Source organism: Numida meleagris, chromosome 5 (genome assembly GCF_002078875.1).
Source record: "Numida meleagris isolate 19003 breed g44 Domestic line chromosome 5, NumMel1.0, whole genome shotgun sequence".
Lineage (NCBI taxonomy): Eukaryota > Metazoa > Chordata > Aves > Galliformes > Numididae > Numida > Numida meleagris.
Window position 1 is genome coordinate 60,868,159 of NC_034413.1, and position 11,733 is coordinate 60,879,891.

At 42.3% G+C, this 11,733-nt stretch overlaps 1 protein-coding gene across 1 annotated transcript in view; it reads left to right on the forward strand.

The window, feature by feature from the left end:
* DIRC2 (disrupted in renal carcinoma 2) overlaps positions 1 to 6,115 on the forward strand; it is a 63,125-nt gene extending 57,010 nt beyond the window's left edge. The window contains exons 9-10 of the mRNA XM_021399948.1: positions 1,046 to 1,228; positions 4,225 to 6,115. Of these exons, the coding sequence (XP_021255623.1) occupies positions 1,046 to 1,228; positions 4,225 to 4,340 (299 nt within the window). The 3' untranslated portion in view covers positions 4,341 to 6,115. The remainder of the gene's footprint in view (positions 1 to 1,045; positions 1,229 to 4,224) is intronic.

Sequence of the window (11,733 nt, forward strand, 5' to 3'; positions counted from 1 at the left end):
CTCTAGACCAGGTTGCTCAAAGTCCCATCCGACCTGGCCTTGAGTGCTTCCATGGAAGAGGCATTCACAACCTCACTGGACAACCTGTTCCAATTTCTCATCAACCCTCACAGTAAAGAGTATTTTCCTGATATTGAGTCTAAATCTACCCTGTTCCTCTTTTCCATCTACCCACTACCTTACACTTTGTTTTCTTGACTGGTAACTCAGATTAGGCTGCTGGTCCAGACATTATCCTGTTTCCTAGACAGTACTTTTAGCAAACTTATTTCAATTTCTGAATTCAGTACTACATTCTTTTGAGATTTTCTGTTTTTCAGAAATAAAGTATTTGGCAGTGTTGGAAATCACAGAGCAAAATATCCGAGGGTACTGAAGAAATATCTGTATTCTTCTGCTATTCATCCAAGACAAATAAGCTATACAGTGGTGAAAAATCTGCGTTATCAAATATGTCCCATTCTTTCTAGGCAGTGGGTGCCCTTCATTTCCTGTTGAAGCCAAATGGGATTCAACATGTTGCCACTCAGGCTATGATGAATACTAATATCTTGTTATCTGCTAAATCATTAGTATTTATTGGTAAAATGGAAGCAAAATTAATCCTGACCTTTAGAGCCAAGTCAAAAGGTTAATCTGTGTCCATTTCCAATTCAGAGCATTAATTGCTTCCTTCTCTAATTGTACATAGGACAATGGTTACTGTTCCTTTCAGAGATGAACCAAACTGTAGGTGATGGTTTGCGTTCAAATTCTGAGCTTATTGCTTCTTACAAATGAATTCTGAGTCACAGAATCTCTCTTCACAGGTTTAAAACAACAATAATTAAAAAATAATAATTGAAAAACCTTTTTTCTTTTTTTTTTTAAACCTATGCATACTTTCAGCCTAAAACTAAGTGGGATGTGCTACGCTTTATGATACACAAAGGATAAAAATAAGTTCATGTATTTTTAGTTGCTCAAATATTACCATTCTTGACAGCTCTGAATATTGGGGAAAACACCAGTGTGAAACTAATAGCTGTTTTTGTTTCTCTTCTAGCCACACTGTACACATCCTGTATTTTGTTGGGCATATTTCTCAACAGCAGCGTACCAATATTCTTTGAGCTCTTTGTGGAAACGGTCTACCCTGTTCCAGAAGGAATTACCTGTGGAGTTGTCACCTTTTTGAGTAATGTGTTTATGGGAGTGCTTTTGTTTTTCCTCACATTTTACCACACAGGTAAGAAATACGAGTTACTTCGAAAATATGATTCTCCATGAAGACACACCCTTGTCAGTAAGGGGAAGATTTGCCCATACAATTTCTCTTAATAATCAAATGCGTGAATCCCCTTTAGTAGCAAGGGAAAGGAACTTGAATTGTTCTTTTCTCCATCCACGTTAATAATAACAAAATGCTTTTATGTAAGATGTATGTAGACATGTTCCACTTGAAATTTGCTGTAACCAGAGCCCATCAAGATGCACAGTCATCATATTTTTATAAATTTTTATTTAGATTTTTATAGATAAATATTCTTTTAGATAATCCAGTGGCCCAGTGAGGCAGAACAGTATCTTGTTTGATATTTTCATCAGCATCTTCAGGTTTTCTCATCTCTGGAGTATTATTTGCTTCCTCATAATTCATAATCAGACTTCCAACTTGCTATTTAATAGACTATAATAAATTCTTATTACTCTCCTATGACAAGATGAGCTGCTTAGTGAATGAGGGAAAGGCTGTGGATGTTGTTTACTTGGACTTCAGTAAAACATCTGATGCTGCTTCCAGCAGCCTTCTCCTGGAGAAACTGGTGCGGATGGCTTGGATGGATGAGCTTCCTTCTTAAAGTGTTTTGTTTTGTAACCGAGAGGAGTCTGATAAATTTCAGAATGAATTGTGTTTGAAATTATGAAGGTTACAGTGCGAGGCTACTTTTCAATGTGGCTTGCGTATCTTTCTGACAAGTAATTATATGCAAGTTAATGATTACATTCTGAATTATGTTCTGTGGACTAAAACTGAGAAAGAGGATTTTTTCATACTTTCACTGAACTGCATTGTTGTAAAAACTGGATTCTGTCCACACCAGCCTCAGTGGCACGATGTTTACTCTTTACATCTTTAAGAATGCTTTTTATGATTAATATTAATTGGTGTGAATTCTGCTCACATATATTATTATTTCCAGTGTTTATGCCTGAGCTGAAAAGATGGTACAGAATATTTTGCGGATATTTTTAACATTTGTCAGAGCAAGAGCCTGATGTTCTGAACTACTTAATATGCAAGGATTGGGACACAGTCTCTTGGAATATTTTCATAGTCTTAACTTCCTTCTAACTGAAGAATTGTGCTAGAGCAAATTTATTCCATCATGAAGAGGGTATTTCAGGCCATTTTGTTCTCTAGTAGATATCGGTAAAAGCAGGAAAGAGTAAACCTGAAATTAGTGTATCCAGACACTTGGAATCTTTTCCCTATTTCTCCAGAGAAGGGGGAAAAAGAAATTATTTGTGCTCAAGATGATCCATTCTTGGTGATGCAGTAACAGAAATGATCAAAATTACAGATGTTTGTGATTGCTGGAGGCAGTCAATGCTGGTGGATGCTATTGGCTCCTTTGATAAAGGAAAAATCCTTTAGAATTTAGATAATGATCTTAAATACTTGTCTTCCCTTTGAATCAAATACATCTTCTAATGACATCTAAGGAGCTTATGGGTAAATCAGAACTCAGTCAAATTTATCTTGTTCGCTCATTGCTTTTAGGCCAAATAATCTTTCAGTAGTTTTAATTCTTATTTCTTTTTCTTCTCATACTGTGATGCTGCAAAGACTGTGAAAGAATCAAGCAATGGAAACTTTCCAGTGCTTTGAAGATTTTGGTCCATCTAACTTGGTTAAGAAGGGAAATTCCAACCTTTCAGAAACCTCAGCCTAATTTCTAGTGCTGTGCTCTGAGACCAAAAGTGTCAACTTCTGGATGTGGTTTCCTACAGGGAGTTCCCAGTGAGAACCACAGACAAATCAACCTTTAGCTTTGTGTGCTCCATATGTTAGCATGAAGCTCCAACGCTGTACCAAATTCTGGGTTGCAAAAGGCATGAAGGGTTCAAGAGGAAAGTGAGGCCTTTCAGGTTATATAGGTTAAAGTATGTTTAACCTAATTAAGCAAGAGTATTGCTTCTCATAGAAAATAGTAGCAAAGCATTTACCTGTGAACAATATAGTCTACTCCAAGCCTAGGAATATTTTGTTAAGGTTTTGATGGCCTCACCAAATCAGTAAGCATTCTGCGGAGAGGGCGTTGTTGGTTGTTGCTGCTTTCGAGGGGGGGGGTTTCCCAGGCTTTCTGACTCTTGTCATTTGCACTGTGTAATATAAATTGTGCTTTCTCTTCTAGCAATATACATTTTAGGTTTATGAAAGTAGAAGCGATGAAGTCTTGATTATGATTAACTCAGACCTTAGGGAGAGTTTAGATTCTGTAAAAGTCAATAAAAAATAATAATTTCAAAAAGAATTAAAAAAAACAGTAATATTTCATGATAAAGTTGACAGATTTAAAGAAAAAAGTCATACACATTCATTCTAAATGAAACCCCTAGGTAATAGTGGTATCAGAAATAGGATTTCTCGAATGTGGAAGGTGTATTTTTAAGAGCAGAATGTTGCATCTAACTGCTAAAAAGAGCCTTCTGAGGAGCTGTTAGTGCAACTAGTTTTAAATTGCATTGATTGCACTACTCACAAGGTTCATCTTTAGGAATTAGTTTTCCCTCCTTAGCCCATTTAGCAGGTTTGATTTGAAATCAAATCCTACTTCTTCTTATGCTTTTAATTTGTTTTAGTTTTCAATCTATAGGAATCAAAGAACTAATGAGTAGAGTGTTCAGAATTGGTTTATTCTCCATTAGCAAGGATAGATTTTTTTTTTCCCCCCTCTTTCTGCATTGACAGGCTGAATAAGAAGCATTAACGTTAGCTGGAGGCATTGGTTTTATATAGCTGGAGATATATATATATATATGTAGAAGTCCATAGAGGAGTCCCATAGACCATGTTAACCATCTATTGATTGGAGAGCTGTCAAGATTTTTGTTAAGGACACAGCAGTTTCCTTCAAACCCACCAGCCATGTTCTAACTGACAACATTAGAAGTCTTGGTAGCTTTAAACATGGAGCGTGTTCGATAGCTGTAAGATCGGTTCTGTCTTCTGCTTTGCAGAGTTCTCCTGGTTCAACTGGTGCCTCCCAGGATCGTGTCTGCTCAGCCTGCTCCTCATCCTGTGCTTCCGAGAATCCTATGACAGACTCTATCTCGACGTCGTCGTCTCTGTTTGATAACACAGGGCTGCTGACGGGTTTGGAGAGACTGAGCATTGATTTTGCAGTCTGCACATCTGCCTGGATTTGCACAGCTGGCCAGAGGCAAAAAATTAAAAGATATAATTGTAGCTTTATTAGTGAAGGTGAGGGACAGGATGTTTCTTACATTCAAACTCACTCGATTTGCATTCATTACAGACATGAATGTGCAATTTGAGTGGTCATAAAGATGCCTGAAGTGCACAAGGAGAATATATCTGATGTACAGGTTCCAGTGTCTGACCTGGGGTTCTCTATTTAAAGATTGTTTATGTAGCAGTGAGATGTACAAGTCTGTGTGTGTGTGTGTGTGTGTGTGTGTGTGCGTGAGCCAAATCAAGGTTGTATGCACTGGGGTACCGGTAACTTGAGTCTTCTATCAGAATAGGAATAGCGAATAATCTCAGAAAAAGAAGGGAAAGGAAAAAAAAAAAAAAGGAAAAATCTTTTTTTAAAGATCTGTCTTTCAAATTGCCAGTCACTTATATTACCATGCATTAAACAGTTAAGCTAAAATAATTTGGTGCTGTACACTACATTTACATTCTAATAAAGTGATTTCTGATATAAGACACTGGTACCAGGGTGTTTAGCCATACTAAACAGCAGAACAATCCTTGCGATGTTGTTAGAGGTGTTTGTTTATCACCCTGGTGCACGTGTATGCTGAATGATAGCTGTAGCTGCCACTTGCACAGCACTTGCCTCTGAAATACCACCACGGTTCCGTATGGGCACATGGCCTCTGTGGTATCTCAGAAGTTTCCTGTAAAGTCATTCTTGGTAATTTTTGCTGTTTTAAAGGCTACCACTGTGTCACCTTTTCATGCCCTGTCTCCAGTACTGCCTTTTGGTTTTTTTTTTTAGTACTGTGAAGACCTGTTCACACCACCAAGTACTGTTGGTGCGGATGTTTGAGTCCTGGCCATCCTCTTCTGATACTCTTAAGGTGTGCATGGTTTTTTTAGGATTAGTTTACAATTGCGGGTGCCTAAGCAATATTGTTTGTTAATCCAAGTCTTTAAAAGCATTTTCCTAAAAAATGTTTATAGCTTGCTGGGGTGCCCCGAAGGCGAAATGACAATGATGAGAAATAACTCATGAGTTCTGGCATAACACAGAAAACATAATGCCAGCTCTTTTTATCAGAACTAATTTGTGGTCGTTCTGGCCCTTACTTGAACGTAAATATTGAAGACACTTTGAATAGTTTTTTAACTCGATTTTAAACTTGCTAATAATTTCTTAATTCTATTCTTATATTTCAGTTCATCATCATTTACAGTATTCCCTATATGTGTGTTCTGTGCTTTGTGTTAGATGTGTGAGTGTGTCTGCATGTTTATATCTATGTATACACAAATAAAACTTATATATAGAGGCAACTCTCTATGTAAGATATATTTGAGTTATGTAAGGGTATGTGTTTACATAGGTTTATTTTAAGTACTCATGTCTCTGGATGGTAGTATGCCACTGTTTGTAGCTAAACCAGTCACTGCCATGAATGAAAATACATACATAGGCTGTCTGTGACATGAATTTTCTTTTCATGGGGTGAATGATTTCCTACCGTAGCCGTTTTATAATACGGAGCGCATGCACGTGTTGGAGGAGGTTGGTGTGCAGAGTTCTGTGTCAATAGAAGTTTGAATCAAACGCCCTTTGCTCCTACGTGGGGCTCTTCTCTGTCATTCTTGAGTGATACAGACACTGTAAACTCACTCAAATAAAACCTGATCTGAGCACTACCCTTCTGCCATGTATCCGTTCATTCTCTTCTCATTTAGCACAGAGGATACGCCATTAATACCTTCAGCTCAGGAGCGTATTCGTGCAGCAAAATAAAGCGTGCTGTTTCATGGCAGCGGCTTTTATGTTTTCTGAGCGATGGACGTATTTACTGTAGTAAGTAACAGAAAATTGACTTAGCTCATTGCCTGTACCGGCTACTAAATGATCTTTTCCCTTGTAAAAGAGGCTCTTTGTAGAGAAGGGAGCTAACCTACGTAGAGATAACTGAATCGATCCAACCATCACGTTCAGCACCACCGGCATCACCCTTTTGTTGTTTTTCAGATGGATGGTATTAACCACCCAACTTCTTTTTACTACGTTTCAGCGCCTGGACTAGTTTCAGTATCCAGAAGCTGCTGCTACTTATTGTCTTCTGAAAACCAGGATTGCTTGCCAAGAATTTGATTGGAGTTGCATTGTCATGGCAGAATTGCACCCATGGATGGCTCTTCAGAGCCCTACTTCTGCAATTTACCGTAGCTATATTAAGATGAAAATTGCACCGTTCAGGCACTGTCCCAAGTGACAGAGGTTTCTAATCTTTTTGCTGTCCAGCCTATTTTGAGATGGAGGAGCACCTGAGGCAGCGTTCAGACTATAACTTCTTCCTCCCCTGTTCCAGAAAGCAGTGAACAATTCAAAATATTTGTCAGTGCTGCCAAATCCAGACTCTGTTTCCGTCAGGGAGACCGAACATCTTGTTTTAAACCCTGTTGAGTGTTCTTCTGATTTGCTGCGAATTGCTCACTGCTCTCCTGAACTGTGGTAGGAGATTGTGCATCTGTCTTGGGCACTGTAATGTGTGGTCTTAATTACAGCCCTCAGTACCTCTGTACAGAAAACTGAACTGTTACCCAGAGCTGAGCTGGGTACAGGACTCTGCTGGAGACCCCTGCAGTGCCTGCAGGTCTCAACCTGAGTTCCCAGCACATCTCATGGAAACCTGATCGAAATCTGATGGAAACAGAGTGAACGCCAAAGGATGGCTCCCAAATGTTCAAGTTGACAAGGACCCTGCATTCCAGACACGCAATCTTCAGGAGCTATGCTCTTGCTAGACTAGCAAGTCTGGCTTGGGACAGAAGGTGGGGGCTGTGAATGTGCTTGCTGAGGTGTCTGATGGTCACCAATGAGGGTAAGTCAGGACTAGCATCCTCCTCTGGAGGAGCTGTCCATTTTGGGTTAGTGATCCAACTGAAGCTTTGGGATTATTTCTTGGATAACATTTGCTTCTCTTCGTGGCCCAGAAAAGCAGTTTTACCCAGCAGTGCAGTGCTCCCTAAAATACAAATAACTGTGCAAGTTTTAATTTGAAAATGTTGGGAAGGAGCACAGCGGTCACTCTCCTCTCTTCAACAGATCTTCTTTTTGAGTACTTGTACTCTGTTTGGCTCACTAATAACTCCTGAATCGGTTCTGCTGGCTTTCTTCTAGCTAGCTTTCATGCTGCTAATGGGTTCAGTAGGAGCTGCCTCTGCTCACGGTGCTGTTTACTGTCTCTGCTGCTTTTGCCCATTAATTTCCTTTTGATTCCTTCGCTTTGCCAAGTTTCCTCCTGCTCCCCTGTGCTGGTGGCAGTGCAAGGATCACGGTGGAGAAGAGCTTCCACGTTCCCAGCTCCTGCACTTAGAGAGTCCAAACTGATAGGGCTCACATGTGGTATGGATTCAGGTTCACAACATCTGCTGAGTTATTCCAAACCATCTGACAGATCAGGAGTTGTGGGAGCGGGACATCTTCCATCTTCATGTGGGTTGGAAAATCCCATACTGTATCCATAGCTCTAAGGGGATGGGCTGATGCATGGAACAAGGGTGGGAGGGTTTTCTATAGGGCATTTCAGCACTGCAGTACTGTGTGAGTTGATCAAATCCACGTAGGACGTGAAGTTTTGTGCTGACAGAGATGTTTATCTCTGACTTATCCTACAGTAATGCATCGCCTGACACTAATACAAATAAACTGGATTGGTATTCGTACATTGGCTGTTACTGGGAAGGGAAGTGCTGTTCTGTGTGAGGATTGACTGGAATATGAACGGGGATTACGAGGTGAGCACAGTGGATTTAGCTGTCCTGCACTGCTCTGACAGCAGATTTTTAATTGTTAATCCTCATTTCTTACATTAGGTCATGTTCAAATGTTAATTAGCATCTGAAGGGGAGAAAAAAAAAAAAACAAAAGCACTCAGGTGGGGCTTATATTTCGTTAGATTTTGTTGTTGTAATTATGGATTGTGGAAATAATTTGGCAAGCTTTGGCTACACCTGTAAGGATTTTGCATCAAGGATATGGGTTTGGCGGTGGCATCGTCATTCCCAGTGTTCCTAGAGCACTGGTCTTTGGCACGTGCTCCTGCCTGGGTGCATGTGGGGCTGCGGTTGTTCCCCCTGTGAAGTTGGTGTAGGTGGCAGCTGGGAGTCTGCTCGTTTCACCAGGGAGCGTCACGTCAGAGCACGGAGCAGGGTTCCGTGAGAGGCAGCAGGCGCAGTAAGAATCAGCTGTTGTCAATCTGCTTGTAATTTTTACACTTTGTCTCTCAATGCAGATGAAACTAATAAATAGAGGAGGAAATGTAGCTTGGCCCGAAGTTACGACAAGCAGTGAAAAGCAAATATTTGAACAGATGCGCTGGCTGCTGCCTTCCATTCGGGATGGTGGTATGTTGGGAGCATCTTGTGCTCACCCAAGTGGTTTGCTGGGCCTGGCTGGGGAGGTCGGTGTGAGGAAGGGAGGTGCTGGATGTGCTGCCCCGAGCCCTGGGGCCTTCCGCCCTGAGCTCCCCTCCCGCTGTGACCCACTTCACTGCACTTGGCGCGTGTTTTCCTTCTGTAATGTTTTAAAATGATTTGATAGAATTTAATTGTAGGGCGAACTCTACTTTTTGTATGTGATATCCTGATGTGACGTATTTTTATTCTGCAGAAAATAATGTTCAAACCACCATATATCTGTCAGCGTAACACGCCCTCTGTATTGTTTAACACTGGAATCTCGCCGTGGTGCGCGTGTCACTTTCCATGCTGCTTGTTGCACATTAAAGTAGTCACTCAGCTGTGCTGCCATCAGTGTTCATTAATTCATACGGAACCCCGAGGTAATAGCTTATTTGTGCTATAAAGTTGGTGAAAAGTACTGAAGGTACTGCTGCACAGTGGAGCATCCTCAGGGTGAAGGGCTGAGCCCCATCCTTGGGGGCAGAGAGCACCTTCTGGCTCCGATTCCCATCTCGGGATGCTGGGAGCTGTCTGGTTAGCCCTTTCAGAAGGGCCGCCCTTCATCATTGCTTTGCACATGTTTATTCTTCACTTGATTGAAACAGAGCCAACTGTGATCTCTCGATCCATGTTTATGTTCTAGGACTGGCTCTTCAATAACATCCCGACCACGGACAAGTTTAAAATAGCCTCACCTCCTCTCAGCGCCAGGGAGAGCTCCATCAGTCCTGGTGGTGGGGAGGAGCTGGGCCCTGCTATTCTTAGCAGCAGTCTCTTTCCAGCCTATATATGGGAGCTGGAGGCCACACCGCTCCTGCAGCAGTGTCTGTGCTGGGGGGTTTTGGGGCAGGGTGCAGCTCAGACCTGTGAGCTGGCAAACCCTCTCTGCTCAGCCTTGCTCAGGGGGATGCTTCACCCACTTTCTATTTAATCTTTGCTGCAGTTGGCATCTGCCAAGTGGCCGCCCCATGACCCCCGCACGGCAGGAGCCCCCAGTCCAAATGCGGCCAGCAGCCATGTGGCACGTAAATGGGGTGCAGCATCCAGAGAATTTCCGTGAAGAACCCTATGACAAAATGTGTTGTTGCTAAGAAATGTGAAAGCAGAAAACAATAACGTGGCTGCTGCCAGAGCAATAGAAGTGCATCGGTGCTTTGCCTCTCGTGCACAGCTCTCGCTTGTGACAGTAAATTAAGTATTGCAGAGATGGGGATGATTTTCTCCGTGGCCATTGATGCTACGCATCATGGAAATATCAAACGGTGCTGCTGGAGCTGGTTCATTACCTGGTGCGGGGAAGTGTAGCTCTCTGCCGTTCCCCCAGCAGTGGGCAATGGCTGTGGGCTGTGCAGTTCTCCCCATGTCCGATGATGGAGGATGGCATTGCCTGTCATCACCTCAGTGCTGGGAGCGAGGAGGGGTGTTTGTGGTGGGGCTTTGGTGTTTGGAAGCAGATGGGGGCAGTGCTGAAAGCTGCCTCGCTGTGATTAACCTGAAGCCTGGCTGCTAAGCAGAGTGTGGTGACAATTCCACACGAGTGGAGTTCTATGAATGAACCAAAGAAAACACGTCAAAATGCATTTCAGCTGTTAGCAAAACAGCATTTTTAATGACTTTCTAAAGCCTTTGGTAATTGAGCTGTGTGTTTGAGAGTGTGCAGTCTTGCACGTACACTGGAGAGGAAGAAGCCCACGAGCTGCCTTGGGAGCTGTGCAGCAGGGAGCTTGTGGGCTGGGGCCTCGGGATGGAAGCTGGGGATGGGCAACACTGGAGCACAGGACAGATCGAGCAAACCCCCCAGAGCCATCCCATAGACCCATAGGCACTCTGAGTGCCATTACAGACCTCTTGGACTTCCATAGATGTCTCCACAGGAAGCAGGGGCAGGACTGGGGGCCTCCTCAGAGGACATCAGCTTGGTCTAGCATGGTTTGCTTTTGATAATGTCCTGCTGCTAACACACCTCTACTCATCCACTTTGCAGTGATTGCAAAGCACCCAGCAGCATTTTCTGATGGGGAAAAATAAACCAGCAAAAGGGATTCATGCAGCGGGATGGGGCAGGAAGATCCACTGCCTCCAGAGCATTGCTGGCAGGGTGCTTGGAGGGTACATAGAAATGGAGCACACAGAGCCTTCTGCTTTCTCCTTTGTCTGTGTTCCTTGCGCTCAACCCTGAGCATCCCTGTGCTGGGACATCTTACAGCTGGTGCTCCAAGTGAAGCCCCAGAACTGAGTCTGGAGCATCCCTGCTTCCTACACTGGTAAGAACTCGAGAAGTAAACCGGTGCAGCTGGGACGCGGAGCAAAGCCAGGAGAACAAACTGCACCAGGGCTGCAAGTGAAGCTGTTATGTTAATGAATCAAATTAGCACCTAGGAAAAAATGTTGCGGTAGACAGATTTCAAGGAAATTGGAAATGGGCTCCGACGTGCTGCTTTGCTCTAATTGCATGCAGAGGTGTCTCGTACAAAACAAAAGCATTCAGAAGTGCCCTCTCTGTGTTTTGGTGCAAAGTAACTAGGAAAAAAAAATCAATCATCTTATTCACAGCAAGTTTGTTTTTACTGATCTTGTGCCTCTCAATTACTTTTTAATGGTCTGCATTGAAAAGAAATTCCTGTATGCACACTTGAGAACATGAAAACACCCAAATGATAGCTTATGATTTAGTAGGATTAAAGTATTATGTATGCAGGTGCAGCACGTTTCAGGTTATTAGTAATCCAATCTATTTTTTACGACATTATGGTGTAATTTTCTGTATAAAACTTCAATATAAGTCTCAAGCTGCATCGGAACATAAACTAAAATGTTCCTGACTCTGTCACTTTCCATGGTCTTTACTTTGATTA